The sequence below is a fragment of the Arachis ipaensis genome, chromosome B8 (assembly GCF_059453495.1).
Source record: "Arachis ipaensis isolate K30076 ecotype BB chromosome B8, ASM5945349v1, whole genome shotgun sequence".
NCBI lineage: Eukaryota > Viridiplantae > Streptophyta > Magnoliopsida > Fabales > Fabaceae > Arachis > Arachis ipaensis.
Window position 1 is genome coordinate 725,880 of NC_142443.1, and position 22,052 is coordinate 747,931.

General features: G+C 29.3%; 1 protein-coding gene across 1 annotated transcript; it reads right to left on the reverse strand.

Moving 5' to 3' along the window:
* Positions 1–11,965: 11,965 nt before the first annotated feature.
* Positions 11,966–13,869, reverse strand: LOC107612130 (gibberellin 3-beta-dioxygenase 1-like). The gene is made up of 2 exons (XM_016313951.3): positions 13,226–13,869; positions 11,966–12,883 (listed from the first exon to the last, which is right to left on the reverse strand). Exons 1-2 carry the CDS (start codon positions 13,708–13,710, stop codon positions 12,241–12,243), a joined length of 1,128 nt encoding a protein of 375 aa, XP_016169437.1. The 5' UTR covers positions 13,711–13,869; the 3' UTR covers positions 11,966–12,240.
* Between the last annotated feature and the right edge of the window lie 8,183 nt (positions 13,870–22,052).

Genomic DNA, 22,052 nt, shown 5'->3' on the forward strand with positions numbered 1-22,052 from the left:
TTCGTTGATAGAGTAGCGTATCGTTAAGTTTTCATTTCTTTAGAAAACAAACAAAAACAAAAACTTCATAGGATACCCAGGATTCCAATCACTTTCATGTTGTAGTTCCCTATTCGGATCCATTGAAGATATGAGGTTCCAGTCATATTGCATGGTCCGTTACACAATTGGCAAAAAATACAGCTATATCATACATATTTTGCTCCCATGTTTTTCATTTGAGGGAGTTTGTGCTGTTTGATTGACCATATCAAACATTATTTTGGCTTTTGCTATAAGCTTTGATTGAAGATATCTTAGGCAGCATAGGGCCTACTCTGGTACCTAGGTACATTAATTTGGTTACCTTTAGTTAAGTACTATATGCCACACCATTTATGGTATAGTATGTAGGGAAATTGGCTAGGCCATGTTGCTCTGTCTCTTGGTCTCGTATGTATCCAAGCCTTCCTTCATATATAGAATGCATAGTGCTATCTTTTAGCTATGGTCGAATCTTTATGAGGGAATCTGCCAGGCATTGATAATCACCTTCATCAGTTGCACCATTCATTGTGTTTGTTTTATCAATCACACACATGGACCGTATAATTAATTAACCACTTCTGTGACATAAGTGTACATAGTTTTATATATGTCTACATCTCATGTATTTTATAGAAAATTCACGAGTAAATTTTATTAACTAGCCATAAAATATTTAAGTAGACTACTTCATATCATTATTAATATATAAAGATAATAATATTTAGTTATGACTTATTATCTTATATTATAATAGAATGAATATAATAAGGGTTTTGCTAAAAAAAATTTCCTGTAGTAATTGTATATAACATGCATGATATTAAAGTTTTTAGTAGTAATTTTAAAAATTTGTTAATAAATACATAACATATATGTATTAAAAACTTGAGTTTTTTAATTTTTTTTATATAAAACTTTGGGTAGAGTACTAAATTAGTCCCTTATGTTTGGGCGTAATCCTGTTTTGGTCCTTAAGATTTAAAGTGTCCTATTTGAATCCAAAAAAGTTTCATTTAGTTTCAATTTAGTCCCATCATGAGGTCAAAGATAAATAATTAATGAAATATCCTACATAACAGCAGTATAAGAACAAGGTCGATAATTTAGAGAATATGTACAAGCTCTAGAGGCACAAAATCAACCGTGGATGTATCAATACATGTATTTAACATTTTTTTTAGTTTTATAGAAAATATTTCATTCTAATTATAAGAAAAATGATAAATAAATGTATTGATACATCCACGATTGATTTTGTGCCTCCGGAGCTTGTACTTATTCTTTAGATTATCGACCTTGTTCTTATACTGCTGTCATCTAAGACATTTTGTTAATTATTTATCTTTGACCTCCGATGGAACTAAATTGAAGCTAAATGAAATTTTTTTGGATTCAAATAAGACATTTTAAATTTTAAGGACCAAAACAGAGCCCCAAACGTAAGGAGCAATTTAGTAGTTTACCCTAAAACTTTTCATTAGTAACCTTAGCAAGTGTTCTTATTAACTAAAACCCTAATAATTATTAGCATATAGAAATTCCGAATCTACTATGTAGGGGTCACAAGTTACAAGTCAGAGCGTCCATTGCTTCCAATTAGGAGCCAGTCCGTGCGGTACTAAACATTGAAAACGATATGATTTTGGAATTAGTAACCATTTTCTTTGAAATCATGCATAGACCCACGATGGAACGTACCTCTCAATCACACATTACATTGATAAGATTAATTAAGATAACAATTAATGCTGATCTTAATTAGATCTGAAATGTACACTGTGGTCATTCACAATCCGGGAAAAGACATTGACCTAATGAAGATTATTAATTAAGATGGCCTACGTCCATAGGTTCAATTTGTTATATCTAATAAAAGAAAAATTCAAAACAGTCTTTGACAATTACTTCGAAAGACGACGAGACCTTTGAAAAAAAAAATCTAACCCAATTGGCAACCTTTGACAATTATCTGGAAAGGACAACGAGGCCCCTGTGCCAAAAAAAAGTCAATGTTATTTTTTTTAGCACAGAAGCTAATCAATCCCCAAAAAAAATCAGAGACCGGATTAGGTTTTTTTTTTTTTTTATCTCGTTATCCTTTTGAAGTAATTGTCAGGGATCGGATGAGATATTCACTCATTTAATAATTTACTATTATTATTTTTGTTTTAGCACGAATGTTGCTATGAATTGTTGCTCGTGTGGTGGGATCAGAAAGTGATGACTTTAATTTGGACTTTTAATCCACACGTCAACATGATTTGAAAAGGTGAAATAATAATGAAATCCGTGTGTTGAAAAGTTTGATATATATAAAAGCATTCGTCTTATTATTACACATTGGTGCAAGTAAAACGTCTCATTCACAAAATCTTAATACAAATCTAGCTAGCTACTAGTAACTAGTATCGTATATGCATGATAAATTGATATAATTAATCTCTATATATATAGTTGATGTGACTAAGATTTTGATTCGGATAATGATATCCTGGTCGACGATGATTGAAGATGTCTTGATTCTGATTTTTTTGACAGAAAAGGCCTTAATTAGCTTATAAACATACATACACACAGTTCAATTAAAACGGGTCAGTTCAAAACTATATAGTAGTTATCAACTCATTATGTGTAATATAATATTATTATAATATATATGATGATTATATATCTTAATATTGAAACACAAGAAGAAAACTTCACCACACACTGAAACGGGTACGTTCATCTGATCTAATTTTTTCCACGGAGTAGTCACCAAGTTGGGATTTAGCTGTCTTAATTCAATCATTAATTCCCATGATGGTAGATCATACTCTATTCCAAATCTGCCCTAGGATTCACTCACTAAACTAATTAAGTATCAAGCCATACCTTGTGTCACAAAGACACAAATTCTGAATCATCATCAAATTATTTTTTTAAAAAAATTTAAACTGATAGAAGTATTTTTAATATGTCTTTTTAAATATAATTTTTTTAAATTTTGCTTGAATTTTTACATAATTTTTTTTATCTATTTTATGCTATTTTTTTTGTTTAACCAGAACTAAATTTTCAATCTTCCTATTATAAAAATTTTGATATTATATCATAATCACTTCTCTCACAATTTTAAGCTAATCAAAAAAATATATATATATAAATAACAATAATGCTAGAGAACCAAGATGGTTTCAGCAAAAAATCAGCCAAATGTCTCTAGGTGAATCCAAAACGTTTACGTAGATGGTGCTTATGCTAGTTATTAGGATGTTTCTTTTCTTTGTAAATTGGATGGTTCTGAATCTATTTTCTGATTTATCGTGTTTTAAGTATTTGGAGATAGAGGGAAAGAGAGTGAAGAGACGGAAGCTAATTGAATCAGTTTCCGTTATTCATGTTGCAATGATACTGAACGTATCTCTTCCTAATTTGAATGTGGTGAAATATTTAATAACTAAAATTTTAAATCATAAATAAATAAAACTAATTACTATATTATAATTAATTAAGTTGTTCCATTCTTAGCTGATTTGGAGTTAGTTCCATATATTTTTCCTATAAATAATTATATCTCTAATAACGATAATATAATTTAGTTGTAAGTAATTAATTTGCTTTCGAAAGTTTCAAGATCTAGAGCCTAGCTTTTTCTTGCCTTAGTCTCTTAATCAATTAACAAAACACCGTCACTTTAAGAAAGAAAATACTATACTAATTAATATGCTTTGTGTTTGATCTCTAATTCTCTACGTGTGTTAATTATACCCACTTGCTCATCAATTATATAAGAAAAAAATATCAATAGTATTTGGCAGTTCTTACCAAACATATATATCTTAGTATCTTACATTTTATATTATGTTGTCTTGAGCATATCTGCTTATATATATAAATATCATGTTCCACGTCCTTATGTCTGTTGTATTTGTAGTTTAGTTGTCATGTAGTATTGTGTCTAACTCCAATTTGAAAATATATAATAAACAATTAATATTTGTTCATATCAATCTTTGTGTGCAATAATCCAAACTCCAAGTTATTAATTAATACTTCAATAATATTGTTCCATATACAAAAATATATACAAAGCAATAGAAGAGATTAAAAATTTGTAATCAATGCATTCATAGAAGAATTTTTTTTTTTTTTTTTTGCAAGGTAAGCCGATAACTATCATCATCTTGTGCTAATCAATATGCAAACGTGTACTTTTCTATCAACTAGCTAGAGAGTGGTGGAAATCGATCTAATTAAATTAATGTGAGTGGTGTATCTATCTTAACTAAGTTCTCCTTCGTGCATGTCATTTTCAGGAAGTAATAAAGTATTCATTGATCAAATCACTCTTTTATGTATATATGTGCTATTTAAAATTCAATGTCAGTCAAAAGAGAACTTAATTATAATGATAAGACTCACTAAGTGGTTTTTCAGTGATTTCATTTGATCCAATCACAATAATATGCATACTAATCATCACTTCAATAATGCTTAGCATGTACAATTAATAATCATGAATTGTTTCCTTTGTTATCATAAATTTTTTTATATATATAGATAATATTAATAACAAAAGCGTGTAATTTTATTCTTTAACTGTCTTTTAAAATTTTTCTCTTTACAGATTTTGAATAAAATTTTGTCAGAACAATTTATAATAAATTAAATGTTTAAATGTAAAACTGATTTAATCATGAAATAATATCTTTTTTATACAGCAGCAATCTGCTGAACGTGTTTTCTATTTTCAAGGTATTGAAAGATGAAAAAATCTTAGCGCATTAGCACATACCCTCTACACATCTCACGCATAATTTTTTATACGACAAATTCTCTCATGTTTTTTAAGAAAATATATGTTGTCTAATGTCTTTTTCTAGAAAAATCCTAAATGGCCAACATGATTTTTTATTTATATATTCAGTGATTTCATTTCATACCATCACAATAATATGCATGCTAATCATATCTTCAATAATATGGCTTAGCATGTACAACTAATAATCATGAATTGTTCCTTTTGTTATCATAAATTTTCTTCCTTTAGCTAGGACTTCAATATATATATATACTTTTTTTTTAATACTTTTTAGCTGCTCTTTAGGTACTCTAATGTATATAGTTAGTTAGAATAAATTTATTAAAATTTAGGTATTTAGTATTTTATGTAAAAATTTATATAGATAATGTTAATAACAAAAGCGTGTAATTTTAGTCTTTTACTGTCTTTTAAAATTTTGTTTTCTTTGCAGATTTTAAATAGAGTTTTGTCATAACAGTTTATAATAAATTAAATGTTTAAGTGCAAAACTGATTTAACCAATAACCATAAAATAATATATTTTTTATACAGCAGCAGTCTGCTGAACGTATTTTTTATTTTCAAGCTATTGAAAAATAGATAAATCTTAGCGCATCAGTATATACCCTCGGCACATCTCACGCATAATGTTTTATGCGACAGATTCTCTCATTTTTTTTCAAGAAAATATATGTTGTGCAATGTCTTTTTTTAGAAAAATCCTAAATAGCCAACATAATTTTTTATTTTTATATTCAGTGATTTCATTTGATACAATCACAATAATATGCATGCTAATATCACTTCAATGATGGCTTAGCATGTACAACTAATAATCATGAATTATTCCTTTTGTTATCATAAATTTTCTTCCTTTAGCTAGGACTTCAAATATATATATATATATATATATATATACTCTTTTTAAATATTTTTTAGCTGCTCCTTAAGTACTCTAATCGTCTGTTAGAATAAATTTATTAAAATTTAGGTATTTAATATTTTATGTAAAAAATTATATAGATAATGTTAATAACAAAAACGTGTAATTTTATTCTTTAACTGTCTTTTAAAATTTTTTTTTTTGCAGATTTTGAATAGAATTTTGTCAGAACAGTTTATAATAAATTAAACGTTTAAGTGTAAAACTAATTTAATCATGAAATAATATCTTTTTTATACAGCAGCAGTCTGCTGAACGTGTTTCATTCTCAAAGTATTGAAAAATGAAAAAATCTTAATGCATTAGTATATACCTTCCACACATCTCACGCATAATTTTTTATGCGACAGATTTTTTTTTTTTAAGAAAATATATGTTGTCCAATGTCTTTTTTTTAGAAAAATCTTAAATGGCCAACATGATTTTTTATTTTTATATTCAGCGATTTCATTTGATACAATCACAATAATATGCATGTTAATCATCACTTCAATAATGACTTAACATGTACAACTAATAATTATGAATTATTCCCTTTGTTATCATAATTTTTCTTCCTTTAGCTCGGACTTCAATATATATATATATACTCTTTTTAAATACTTTTTAGCTGTTCTTTAAGTACTCTAATGTATATAATTTGTTAGAATAAATTTATTAAAATTTAGGTATTTAGTATTTTATGTAAAAATTTATATAGATAACATTAATAACAAAAGCGTGTAATTTTATTCTTTAACTGTCTTTTAAAATTTTTCTCTTTCACAGATTTTGAATAGAGTTTTGTCAGAATAGTTTATAATAAATTAAATGTTTAAGTGTAAAACTGATTTAACCATAAAATAATATCTTTTTTATACAACCTGAACGTGTTTTCCATTTTCAAGGTATTGGAAGATGGAAAAATCTTAGCGCATTAATACATATCCTCCGCAATCTCACGCATAATTTTTTATGCGACAGATTCTCTCATTTTTTTTAAGAAAATATATGTTGTCCAATGTCTTTTTTTAGAAAAATCCTAAATGGCCAACATTATTTTTTATTTTTATATTCAGTGATTTTATTTGATACAAATCACAATAATATGCATGCTAATCATCACTTCAATAATGGCTTAGCATGTACAACTAATAATCATAAATTATTCCCTTTATTATCATAAATTTTCTTCTTTTAGCTAGGACTTCAATATATATATACTCTTTTTAAATATTTTTTAGCTGCTATTTAAGTACTCTAATATATATATAGTTTGTTAGAATAAATTTATTAAAATTTAGGTATTTAGTATTTTATGTAAAAATTTATATAGATAATGTTAATAACAAAAGCGTGTAATTTTATTCTTTTATTGTCTTTTAAAATTTTTTTTCTTTGCAGATTTTAAATAGAGTTTTGTCAGAACAGTTTATAATAAATTAAATATTTAAGTGCAAAACTGATTTAACCATAAAATAATATTTTTTTTATACAGCAGTAGTCTGCTGTGTTTTCCATTTTCAAGGTATTGGAAGATGAAAAAATCTTAACGCATTAGTACATACTACATACCCCTCCACACATCTCACACATAATTTTTTATGCGACAGATTCTCTCATTTTTTCTTTTAAAAAAATATATGTTGTCCAATGTCTTTTTTTTAGAAAAATCCTAAATGCCCAACATGATTTTTTATTTTTATATTCAGTGATTTCATTTGATACAATCACAATGATATGCATGCTAATCATCACTTCAATAATGGCTTAGCGCATGTACAACTAATAATTATGAATTGTTCCCTTTGTTATCATAAATTTTCTTCCTTTAGCTAGGACTTCAATATATATATACTTTTTTTAAATACTTTTTAGGTACTTTAATATATATAGTTTGTTAGAATAAATTTATTAAAATTTAGGTATTTAGTCTTTTATGTAAAAATTTATATAGATATTGTTAATAACAAAAGCATGTAATTTCACTCTTTAACTGTCTTTTAAAATATTTTTCTTTGCAGGTTTTGAATAGAGTTTTATCAAAACAGTTTATAATAAATTAAATATTTAAGTGCAAAATTGATTTAAGCATAAAATAATGTATTTTTTATACGATAGTAGTCTGCTGAACGTGTTTTCTATTTTTCACGTATTGAAAGATGGAAAAATTTTAACCGAGCATTCGTACATATCCTCCACACATCTCACGCATAGTTATGCGACAGATTCTCTCTTTTTTTTTTCAAGAAAATATATGTTGTCCAATGTCTTTCTTTTAGAAAAATCCTAAGTGGCCAACATGATTTTTTATTTTTATTTTAAAATAAAAAATTAATGTTTAGTTAATTAATATTATTAGCCAATTTTAATAGTTAAATTTGTAATTTAAAATTTAAAATTAAAAATTTATGATTTAATATCTAAAATTTTAAGATAAATAAAATAATTTTAAAATTTATAGTTGATATTAACAGAAAAAAGTAATTGCATAGTATTACTATTTTTTTATATATGAAGCAATACTAGTTAACTTTTTAAGTTTTTATTAAAAGTATTAACATTTAATTACGATCAATTCTTTTTAGTTAATATCAGCCAAATTTTTTAAATCAAAATTTTTAAATTCTAATTCTAAATCTTAAATTTTTTAAATTATTTTATAATAAAAAAATTTAGTTAATATTGTCTATCCAAAAATTAAAGGATGAAATTAAGTATGAACAGAATATATCAGTAAATACTTATTTTATTATTTGATGTTAAAATACAATTTTACAAGTTTCCAACACCCATCATTGTTTATTTTGTCGATATTGAACTGAAAATTAATAACATATTAATTATTTCTGTTTATATATGGTAATGGTGAAACATAGATCAAGTTTTTCCAATTTTATTCAATAAAAAAATGATTAAAAAGAAGCAAAAGTTTAGGACCATGAATAATGAATAATGGTGGCACAGATGTAGGGACAGTATGCATATGCAAATTGGACAAACGATGAATAAATCAAACAAGTGAAAACTGAAAACACTGCAAAGTTGAATTGAAAATGAGTTTTGAGGGTAAAATAAGAAGAACAGCACTTAGCATTGCTCCATGATATGAACGATAAGGCTGTGATTCTGATGATGAACAAGCTGGACAGCCACCAACACGTGGTTGTTGCAGAGAGACAACATCAACTTTGTGTTCAGAACATTATTGTTTCATTCCCCAAATCATTGCTTTCAAGTTGGATCAACTTACCATTCCTTTCAATTTGCTACTCATCACATACATATTTACATACATATAATTACACATGGTTTATTGTACTTCTATGATCCTTCTTATTAAAAGAGAAACAAATACTTCTTAATTGGGTCATCTATTTGTTTTATGCCTTTCAATTAAAGAGTACTAAACAATATTTGTATTATTATAAAAATATATTTTTTAATATTTATTTAAAAGTTTTAAAATTTAGTATTAAATTATAATTGAAGATTTAAAATTTAATATTAACTAAAAATTAATTCTCTAGCGGGATAAAAAAAGAACTTAAATTCAATCAATAGCTAAAAAAAAAAAAAGTAAAAAACAATGAACACCCAATGACCCAACTTAGCACAACACAACATACATACCAATCACCAAAAAAATCTCATACAACCAATACTGACACAGTTCATATTATTATAACGATAGAATCTAATGATTGGTTAGGAAATGCTCTAATTAAATGAGTTTGCAGCGAGTTCATCCATTTATTATGTGAGTTCTCCTTATTATTATAAGTTTATAACTCACTACTACTACCTAATCAATACTATGAAAAACTTTATCAATCACAATTAAGATCCCAACAAATTTTTCAGATTTCCTTTTCTTTTCTCATTATTATTGCATTAAATTTTATGGTGATCAGCACATATAATATCAACCATGAGCACCATCAAGGGTGCGATCACCAGCCAATGAATTATACCTCAAATGACATAATCTTCCCATATTCAATTAAGAGGTTGCGGGTTCGAATCTCATATCTTTCATAAAAAAAAAAAAGGAGAGGGTGCGATCACCATCTAAAATGGTACCATCACTGTCTAAGAGTGCTTTAAATTAAAAGTGAATTCTGAGTACAGTATAAATGTGAGCCATAAAATATTATTTATATATTAAAATTAGTTATTATATATTTATATATAAATATATATATAATTTAATTTATTTTTAATATATATTTTATATTTTAATTATATTATTTATCAATCATTAAAATTAATTATCAATATAAAATATATATTATAATATAAATATATATTAAAAATAAATTAAATTATATATGCATTTATATATAAATACATTGATAGTTAATTTTAATATACAAATAATATTTTTATTTATATTTTATTCTAACAATTAAATTTAATAGTTAATTTTAATATACACTTAATATAATTAATAAGTAAATACTCACATATATGATGGTGTCTTTTATATTATTATGATAATTATAAATTATTAAATAGTCATTTAATTAAATATGTTAAATTATTTAAAAAAATTTCATTTTCATTTTCACATAAGAATACTTTTGTGCGAGTAACTACTATATTTGCTTAGTTTCAGAGAAGAATAAAAATCTTAATTTGAGAAGCAAAATTGTACTTTCACCAGGACACAATTCAACGAACTTTTTCCACTTCTACCCTTGGTGTTATCCTTTTCAAGTGTCAAGTTTGTCCCTCTTCAGTAACCCTAGCAAAACCTTCTCCACATATACACCTCTCTGCACAACCCAATTTCTCTAATAGCTAAAAAGAGGGCATTTCATTCTTATGTAAGAATATATATACCGGCACTCTATTCTTTATAGACCAATTATATTTTATGTGAAAGTTGAAGCTGTTAATTTATATATAATATATAGCTATGATGGTTCTAATTTACTCTCTCAAGCAAACACAGTTCATAGATGAGTAAATAAGCAAACATAAGCAACTTGGTACGTCAAGTAACTAAGTATTTTTGTATCAACTCTAATAGGGAGACAATGAAAAATTTGAATAATGTAAAGAATGTGCTGCAGATTTAGCTAAATATATATAAAAAATAAAAAATATTTTACAAATTACTTAAATAAAAAAATTTACTCAATTATTTCAAAAAAATAATAATCTCAAATTTTAATTTATCAAAACATTTTATTCCAATACTATTTTCTTTTTCAATCAGCTGTCACCCCCACTTTCATCAATAATCATCTCACTTTACCGTCACATACTTGGTTTGTCACATGTCGTCCACCAGCGTCGCTCATCCATAGTAAAAATAACCATCAACTTAAAGATAAAAATAATCATCCACATACTTAATAAATTGAATATCCAACATATTTTAATTATATATAACTAAATCTAATTCAATTAAAATAATCATTCACATAAAAATTAAAATAACCATTTATACCTACTAAAACGAACCGTCATAAACTGCTCATCGAAGTAACTTCACTGAAACGTATGTAGTAGAAATGTAGAATCCATTGTTCATTTAATCTCTTAATTGCATGTCCTTCTCTTAATATGTGGCGACCATCAATTTGATCATCTATTTCATCAATGAATTAAGAGGTTGCGGGTTCGAGTCTCCTATTTTTAATAAAAAAAAAAATATAACAACAATAACAAGAAAACAAGATATTGAAAAATTAAAATATAAAAACATAGGTTTGAGATATCTATATGATTAAGTGATTATTAGCCATTTAGCTATATATACCTCTGTTGGACCGATCAAACTCGTGCACATTATTAGTTTACAAATAAAATTTTGGGCAGGTTTGGTATATATATTATATAATAATTAACCCTTTGCATCATTCATTATTCATCGCCATAGAATTTTATATAGATAAAGCTAAATATCAAGTTCCAAAGAAAATAATAATGTTATCTTGTGCGTGCTGTACTACTGGAAACTGAATATTCAAATAAACTCTACAATCTTGCAACGTCCCTTTCACTACAAAGACAAACGAAACACCAATGAAAGTATGAAACTTTTGTGTTTGCATATATTACTTTATTGATTTGATGTATCTTATCTTCTGCATGGCCTTTTCTATAAATTTTCTCTCTCCCATTTAGGGCCAAACAATATTATCTACAATAAGCAATAATATTTTGCACAATTCTCTTATAGTTGTTTTGAACTTAGAAGTGTCTCCACTCTCCAATCATCATAAAGTAAATAAATAAATAAAAATTAATAATAATGGACTTACATTCTTCCAACACTAAATTAAAATATAACTTTTTATAATAGTTGTTATAGAAAACTATAAGATTTTCCTATCTATACTAAGTTCTTCCACCTTTTGGTTGTTTGGCCACAACATCCAAATAGTAGTTCAAGTTAAGAAGCAATATATATATATATATCTCGGTTTTAGTGTATGCTTGGTACAAAAATAGACCATGCAAGAGGGAAGGTTCTAAAAGGTGAAAAGCTATGTTAACCCACTTGGACACTATTTTTGTGAGACTCGTTTACATCAAACAAACCGTTTTTAGGTGCACATAGTTGAAAGGAAGAGAGTGCTTTATTGAAGTGCTTTGCTTTGGTGCCAAGGTACTCATTCCAAGTCACTGGCCTATAGAGAGCAGGCCTAGTTGGGCCCACTAGCTTCGCATGTGGACATATCTCCACATTCGATGGGGGCCCATATAGGTAGGCAACCGAAAACCGCTGCTTGCTCCGATTCACCAGAACCCGATGGAGCACACTCGGGTATAACCCGTTTGACAAAATGTGGAAGAGGTCGCCGACATTTACCACGAGAGCACCCGGGATCGGCGGCACGGTCACCCACCCGGTGCTCTCCCGGTGAACCTGCAACCCGCTTATGTTGTTTTGGTAAAGGATTGTGAGGAGGGTGGAATCGGTGTGCGGGGCGAGCCCCATGGCTCGATCCGGATCCGGACAAGTCGGGTAGGAGTTCAATTGCAAGGCACCGCATGTGTCTTTGAAAAATGGGCCTTTGTTGGGGCAGGCCCATTTGAGTTCCTCCTTTGAAATGCCGAGAGAGTCCAACATGAGGCCCATTAACTTTCCCGCTAGCTTTTTCATGGTTTCATCATATTCCACGACAATATCACTGAAACGACAAAGAAATCCAAGTGTTAGGAAAAAATCACAGCACTGTTGACCAATTAAAAATAGGAACAAGTGGCGGATTCGCTGCAATAGATCCTCATCTCACATGCCTAATCTTCTATACTGTGGGTTCAATAATACTCTCATTATGATGAATTCATTATCTTCCTTAACTCTAATTAGTAATTAACCTAATGAAAAAAAAATACCAAAAATTAATTAGCATAATGTGTTTTATTTTGCATATCTTTATGTATCTATACTCTATAGTTTTAATGCATATAAATAATATGATAATTGAAAAAGCACGTGGGTGAGGATGTGTGTTTGTTGGTAATGGTACCAGTATTTAGCGTAATCCTGGGGCCAGAGTTTTTGGAAATGTTCAAGAGGGGATCCAAGGATGGTGAAGCCCTCGGACCACATGAGCTTGGGGAAGAAGGAGGAGATGCGGGCGAGGCCGTAGCCGGTCACTCCATCTGGAGAGCGAGCGGCTTTAAGCTTTTGGTGAGTCGAGAGTGAGAAGAGAGTCTGGCCAACCCACTGAATGTGGTCAAGGAGGCTTAAGGGCACCCCATGATTCACGACCTGGAAAGCACCCCAGGTCCTGCATGCATGCCCTATAAGCCTGGTTGCGTTCCGGTCAGACAGATCAATAACCGGAACGCTACCAAAGTTGGAAGAAGTAGTATTGATGGCGAGAGCATGATCTCCTGGGTGTGTCCAAGCGTACGAATCCGGTAATTCTTGAAGGGACTTGAAGTCAGGGTGCTTGTGGTGGTGAACCTCCACAGGGTGGGAATGGTAGGCTTCGGAGAGTGAAGGCATATTTAATTCTTAGTATTATATGTATATGTTGTTAGGGACTAGGAACAAGAGACTAGAGTGTTATAAATATTATGGCAATTGATGGTTTGCTAGTACTTATTGCAATTAGAAAACATAGTACCAAAAGAAAAAAAAATTTAAGGATGATGAGGTGAGCACAACATGATTGTGCCAAGATAGCATATATAGAGATCATAAGCCACAAGGCGACAAACTTTCCCCTTACCCGAAACCAAATTAAACTACAAATTATACATGTAGATTAGTAGTAGATATGAACAATACAATGGGAAAGGACTATCTTGTCCTTGCACACACTAATAAAAGAAAGTGAAATCCAATAATCCTCTAATCTTATATTTAAGACATGTATATATTGTTATTAGATTCTACTAAATATATATATACTAATGTTGTAAATAATTGAAATTGGGAAGGAGATCCAAGAAAAGAGTAAGGGCCCCTACGTTAACATGTGCCTTTGTCTTGTCCTCAAGTATAAAGAAATTTAAATGAAAGGCTTCCAAGTTGTGTTATGATTTATGATTTATCTCGTTCGCTATATGACAACACCCACAATACCCCTCTCATTTGGGTTATCGCTCTCATTCTATCCTTACCAAATTGCCCATCTCCAAATGTATGCGTATATACATATATATATATACTATTGAATATACATATATATATATATAATGATGATAATAATTATAATAATGTTTTGATTTGGCATGTCACACCATTATTCAACTCGATCCCAAAACATTCGAATGCTATCACCACTTATGATCCGCATCTTATTGGCTATTGCTACCCGCTGGCCGCTAAGGATGGACCTTTTTAGTTTCATCATTCACTTTCTCTGCTCTAGTTCTGCATTCTTCTTGTTCAAGAAACCTGATTTGTTGTAATCTTGACAAAATCGATATGTTAAAAGTGGGGGAAAAAAAAGTAAAATCAGCCACTAATTAATCATTATATATAAAAATACTTGTTTGACATCTTATAAATTTTTATTATACTATTATAAATAAATTTAATTTTAATCTATTACAGATTTAATTATTTTGTTAATTATTTAGTTAAAAATATATATAAATCATTATATGTAAATATACACAAATACGTAATAGTTAATTTAATAAGTTTTAAAAAATTTGAATACCAACAAAAATATTTATAAAAGATTAAAATGATATAAAAACATTCTTAAAAGATTAAAAAAGTGAAAAAAAAATTATCAAAGGTTAGATATATATTCTAAAAAAAATTAGAAATTAAATTTTAATGTAGGTTTTTTACGTGAAGAATTTTTTTTAGTGGTTTAGAAATCGAATTTGCTCTAATTATATATTTTCTATATATTTTAAAATATCATGTTAAAATAATTAAAAAGTATTTTTAGTATTTTTATTTATTTCCGAAATGTACTTTGAAGATACTCATTAAGAAATACTATATATAGTGTATGTTGATGTCATTGATTAATTGATGATGAATGAGATGATGATTTGGGGGGATAAAGGTTGTGGCCCACCCTGTGGTTGAAGACTTGAAATTGCTCATGACATGACATGCATTCATGGGACACAGGCTCGTGTGTGTTCACAATATCACAGATCAGAGATCACACATACATTACATTTCTCTTCCTATGTGCACATGCTCTTCACGTGGCCCGGGGACCGATTTGGGTCGCCTACTCAACCCACGGGCCATGGCTTCCCCCATTCATTTGGAATTTTGGATATAACGATATAACCTAAGGTCCACCATTTCATTTACTTCAAATTTGTTTACCATTACTAGTAACTTATTATGCTGTGTTATATATTATACTACTTCTGGTAAAATAAAAAGAAAAGTAACGGCAAAACAGTTTAAGTATACGAGAATTCAAATAGTAAATGAATGAAGAATAATAAGGAAAATTAAAGATGTATATATGTATGGGAGGCAATGGATAGGATAGGGTAGGGTTTGGAGCCAACCCTAATCCTACCCATGGGTTGAGATTTTTATATAAACTCAACCCTATTCTATTCGCGGATTGAGAATATCTCAACCCTAACCCTACTCCCTCTTAGCCTGCGAGTATCCGACCCTACCCGCGGGTAAAAAAAAGATGCAACATTATTATATAACTTGATAATAATTTAAAATAGAACTGACTTTTATGTAAAAAATAAATAAATAAATTATCAATTAATGATCTTCTTTTAATGATTAAGGATCTTTTGCATTTAGTGAGAAGTCTTTGTTCAACATCCACTTAAAACATATTTTTATATAAGTATATAACATATACATATATAGAGTGCAAGTTGGTCGGGTAGGATTGAGGCACAACCCGCATCCTACCTAACCTACACAAAAATCCTACCCACATCCTACCCTACCTGCTGCGAATCAGGTTGGCAACTCTACCCGACCAGATAGGGTCGGATTGGGTACTCACGGGTAGGGTATATGTTGCCACCCCTATATATATGGGCTCCCTTATGAATGAAGAACCTCAGTTATCATGCAACGTGGGTCATTTTTTTTTTATGTATATTTAAACTTATAATGCACATGTTTAGTGCGTGAGATTCATATATAATTAAGCTAAGCTTGAACATTATTTAATTTCGAAGAATATGAGAAGCATAGGCCAAGCGAGGATAAAATTAAATAACATTCTTTAAGTACTAATTAAAATAAGATGGTTTTTATTTGCAGTCAAAGAACATGCATGGTTTGGTGTCTTCCTAAACTGGTAAGGCAAAATTTCTTCTGGAGTCTGTAATAATTTTGACCATGCCAATTCTAATTTCAAGACTATACTCTTCTACTACTACTACTCTACCTAGGTCTCAAAGATTATTACCACATAGGCACATGCATTACTTTTCCTTATAATACTATACATATGTTCAGATATTTGCACCATCTGATACAAAGAGATATTTTGAACGGTCAAGAAAGATGATGAGTTAATTAATTAAACTATACTATTGAAATTATTCTCGTACAGTATTATTTATTTATTGTCCTGATAATTAACTAGCTAGAATTTCATTGAATGTTGTTAATGAAAAAAAAATTAATAACAGCAATATTTTTTACTGATTCATTATTAATTAATACTCTGAGAGTATTACAAAATAAAAAAATTCTTTAACCTTTTAATTTAAAGACATATAAGTCTCTAATTAATTAAAAATATAAAAAATGTCTCTAATTTTTAAAAACGAGACATCTAAATTTTTCTATCTAAAATATATAAAAATAAATTAATCTTTTAAAAAAATTTAATATTTCATATTTTAAAAAATAAAAGACATTTTTATATTTAAATTAGTCAATAGAAATTTATTTTTTTAAATAAAAAATTAAAAACTTATTTATCGTTTACTCCTCTCCATCAATTTTTGTCATATATGTTAAAATTGTATTGTTATAAATATCAATGTATCAATGTATATTATAAATTACACTCAGAGTACTTAATAATTTTTTTTTTCAACATAAAATAGATGATATAGATCTAGTTGTTAAGATCTTAGTAAATAGTAATAGTTGTTTTAGAAAACGCCCTATATTATTGAGCGCATATGGATATTGTTTCGAGGGTTATCTGAAATATTGATTTTGGTTTGAATTTGAAATTTATATTTTTTTGTGTGGCAGCATCCAACTTGATATATCGAGGTGTCGTCTGTTCGAGTTTCTCATGAGAAGGTGGAGGGTGGTACCTATAAGAGATTTTGATGCTTAAGTTAGCAAGGGTATTAGGCAAGTTTTTAGTAGATTAGAACGTGAACATATCCGAGAGGTGTCAGTGTATTTATAGTAAAGTAGATAACCACCTTTGTTATAGTAGTTCCATTTTTATTGATAGATAACTGTTCCTTTTATCTTGGGAGTTTGTTATGATCTATCTTTCAAAAAAGATAGAGATAACTAGATAGATTCAGGGAAGCAGTTACTTACTTAGATAAACATAAGCTGCCCCTTTTTAACGTGTCCGACCCCTTTAAGAAGATCGGGTATGCGGTAGAGGCCACCCTTTTAGGCGGGCCTTTCATTTTTACTGGGTCTAACTTTTGTTTTGGGTTAGGGTATAAATAGTATCCTTACTTAAGTTCTGATCTTTTCATAGGTTGGACTCGAGCATTTTATGACTTCTGTTTGGATAGAGTTTGCTTGACTTTAAATTTTAGCAACTTTGTTAGGTTATTAGTTTCCTTTTCTAGTTTCGACTTCAAGTAGTCGGTCTTTATTAAGTTACTTTTACAGCTTGTTTTTTATACGATCTCATTGAGGTCGTTTTGTATGAGTTGTTTATATAACTTCTTACATTAATCTATATCTCGTCGCTTCATCTTGTCGACCATTCGAGGTCAGACAATGATTTTCACGATTTGTCAAACTTAAATTAATGCGTTCTAAATAGGAAACTTTTGAAGAAAGAGATAGAAAATTTTTATCAAGAAATTTCCTTACAAATCTGCACACTAGGGGGCTTGGGTGCCCCTAGTTCTCGTGTTGTGCCTCATTAAAAAATTCTTATAGTTGAAAAAAAGAGTACACCAATACACGAGATTTGCTACTTAGCTGTAGTACTTCTTTAGGTTACAAGTGTGCCAAGATCTCGGGAGCTCCTGCCTTTAGAGGTCGGACACTTTGTAGTAAACTTTGCCTAGAACCTCAACTATTTTGTAAGGTCCCTTCTAATTAGGGGCCAGATTTCTTTTTCCTGATTTCTGTACTTCGATGTCATTTCGGATTAGATGAGGTCGTTGGTGGCAAAACTCCTTTTGATCACCTTTTGGTTGTATTTTAGAGCCGTCCTTTATTTTAGAGCTTCCTCCCTATCCGAGTTCTTTCTCGAATTTTGGGGAGGAGGTCGAGCTCTTCTTTCTGGAAGCCATCCATCTTTATTAGTATGCAAACAACATCAAATTCATTAACAGTTATGCAATTTGTAAGCAACCAATGAAATATGTGCCATGAGATTTTTCGGTGTTATTCACTGATTTGTTGTAATTGATTTGTGAATCCAATGAAAAAAAAACTAGATTCATCAATCCATTGTCTGATTAGGTAGCATTTAAATTGGCTGATGCTAAATTTTTTGGCATGAGTTAGGAAGAATGGTTTCATTATTTTTACCAACAATGTTTTTTCATTCTTCCTTTAATTACTAACTAATATGAAAAATTTTATTTATTTATTTTTTCTTCATAAAATCTGTGTATTTGAAACATACAATTGCTTCATTATGATGAGTGGGTATCATGATTCTTTCCGTGGTTGTAAGTCAGCACATATCTCGTTGTCCATCCTATTTCACGAGGAGATTGGGATCAGTCACATTTTCTTTTCCTTTTTTTTAACGATGGTGATGAATATGCGGCTTCCCATCTACCATGGTTAGTGTTTACGAGCGCATTATCCTCGTCTCTGTCGTTTGGTATATTTAATCCAATTTAACTATAAAAGTAGAATCATCATCCCTATTTGATATCCTTTGTCTATTGGGAGAAGTTTTTACAGAATTTTTGGTATCCATAGAAACTGTATTCCAGTTTCTTTTTAATATTCTTGCATCCTATTTATGTCGGGTGACTGTCTGACCATTTTGTTGATCATCCGCCATTATTAAGGGTTGAGCTCCAGGTCCCCGACAACAGCGTCAATATTTCGAGGGTTATCTGAAATATTGATTTGGACCTGAACGTGAGGTCCAGATTCTTTTGTGTGGCAGCGTCCGACTTGATATGTCGATGTGTCGTCTGTTCGAGTTCCTCGTGAGGTGGTGTGGGGTGGTACCTGCAAGAGACTCCGATACTTAAGTTAGCAAGGGCTTTAGGCAGGTTTTTAGTAGATTAGAACGTGAATATACATGATGGGTGTCAGTGTATTTATAGTAGAGTAGATAACTACCTTTGTTGGAGTAGTTCCATCTTTATTAATAGATAACCGTTCTTTTTATCTTGGGAGTTTGTTAAGATCTATCTTTCAGAGAAAATAGACATAGTTAAAGAGATTCAGAAAAATAATTATTTACTTAGATAAATATAAGCTCTCTCTTTTTAACATGTCTGACCTCTTTAAGAAAGACGAATATACGATAAAAACTACATTTTTAGACAAATTTTTTTATTTTTACTGAATCTATCTTTTATTTTGGGTCAGGGTATATATATATATATATATTATACCATGGTGGGGTTAAATTTCCTTCTAACTAATCCAAGATTTTGATTATAATGGTTAAAAGATATACATGTCCTGACTTATAGAGAAATATCCGTACCATACTTAAAGTAATTAAGCATCCAAGAGATAGAGTTGGATGATTGATGTTGCTAACTTCCCCAACATGCACGTGCCATGGCTTAAATTATCACGGCAAAGACAAATAATTATGCATCTTTAATTATTTGATCATGTGACAATATAATAATAATAGCATACACACATAGGTTATATACAAATCGAGAAGCATCATATATGGAGAACCCGAAGACACAGCAATATAATGTACGCGTTTTCCTTCAATTGGACCGTCCTAATTAAACCTGTTTTTTAGTTTGTTTGTTTCTTTCTTTTTATCATAATTAAGGGAAATCAAAATTCAAATCTTCTATGACTTACTTTATTATTAAGTTTAATTTTATAATATAAGGGATAAGTTATAATCTTTGTCTATTGGTCCATGTGAGTATTGCTGAAAACATGAACTTGGCCTTCTATATGTGCCTCCACTACGTATATACATACGTAAACCCCGCCGTATGCATGCAATTTATAATTCGTTTATGCATGTATATATGGACACGATTTTACATAGTAGGTTCTGACCTTAGCTTCAAATTGAACCAATGAATTTATACGATATAAATTACATGTATTGCATTATCCTCATCTTCTGTTATATACAATAAAGAATGCGCCGATGTGGTGGAAATATAAAAAAGATTGATAAGGATAAACTTTATTAGGATGTACATAAAATTGGATTTGATATGATCTAGATTTCACTTGAAATATATATCAAATTTATTTGTTAAATTCGAACTCATCCTAAACTTGATGAAATTTATACATTTTTAGACCACGATTATATCGGATAAAAATTGGGTGAAAATCGGATCATTAATATTACATTACCTTGATACCTTCTTATAAGTTAGCATATGAAAATATCAAAATTTCCAAAACTCCAACTATTATTTGACATGATAAGATTTACTTAGAAAAATATAACAAGAACCAACTCTTCTCTAAAATTAAAGTATAACCATAATCAATACTAATATTGTCTAATAATACCAAATATTTAAATCAATACAAATAACACAATATTATGCATTAGTCTAAAATCTTATGCATTTTAAACATTAAACATTAATTTATAGTCTTATAATAACTAATAATACAAAATATTAAAATTTATAATACTTAAATTCTATATAAGAATAACTATCATCCATCACTAATAACGCAAAATATTAATTGTGAATGATGACCGAACAACCGGGCCAAATTCGGGTGACCCAAACCATGATCCGAACCCGATCCAAAATAATGACTAGGTTTATATTTGAGACTCTTATTCGACCTTAAAACTGATAAAATCACACTAAATTAACTTTTAAAATATTCAGAATCGGACCAAACGGGTCATGCACACTCCTAAACTTTACATGCGTCTGTAACGACAAATTAAAATAGCAACCACATGCTTGAAACTTTAATTTCAATCACACATGAAGAGGCACATGCATATTATAGCAAACCAATAGTCTAACACCATTACCAAATACTATATGTAATACGGTAATACCTCTACAGAGCTCAGAGGGCCACTTCATATGTTATACAAAGAGCATGTGTATATATAACAAATAATAATTTAACTTGATAAAAAAATCATCACGTACTCCAATAATGAAGTTAAGCAGTGTGATATTAAATTAATTTTTGCTTTGTTAAATTGGAGGAACTATTTTTCTCGTATAGATTTATGAGCCGAAAGACAAACATACACTAACAAAATTTAATGAAGTTTGTCACGTTATGCAGACAATGCATGCATGTATTTATGTACAAAATAACAAATAATCTCCAAATTAATCGAATAGAAAAGGAAGGAGAAAACAATATAAATTATAAATTGTATAAGTTATCCAATGCATATGTCCCCGCTTACAAAGGTGATGTCTACCTCGACATCGATATTCCATATCCAATATCCATATTTTCAGCAGAATACACTTAAATAAATATCTGTCGTCTGTCTCTATGCCCCCCCCCCCTCTCTCCCCTTCTCTCCGTCCTCTCTCTCTACT

Excerpts from the sequence above, each read along its gene's own strand:
- LOC107612130 (XM_016313951.3), bottom strand. The coding sequence starts at position 13,710 with ATGCCTTCACTCTCCGAAGCCTACCATTCCCACCCTGTGGAGGTTCAC. Across the intron at positions 12,884-13,225 it reads CAGGATTACGCTAAATACTG|TGATATTGTCGTGGAATATG; the intron begins GTACCATTACCA and ends TTGTCGTTTCAG.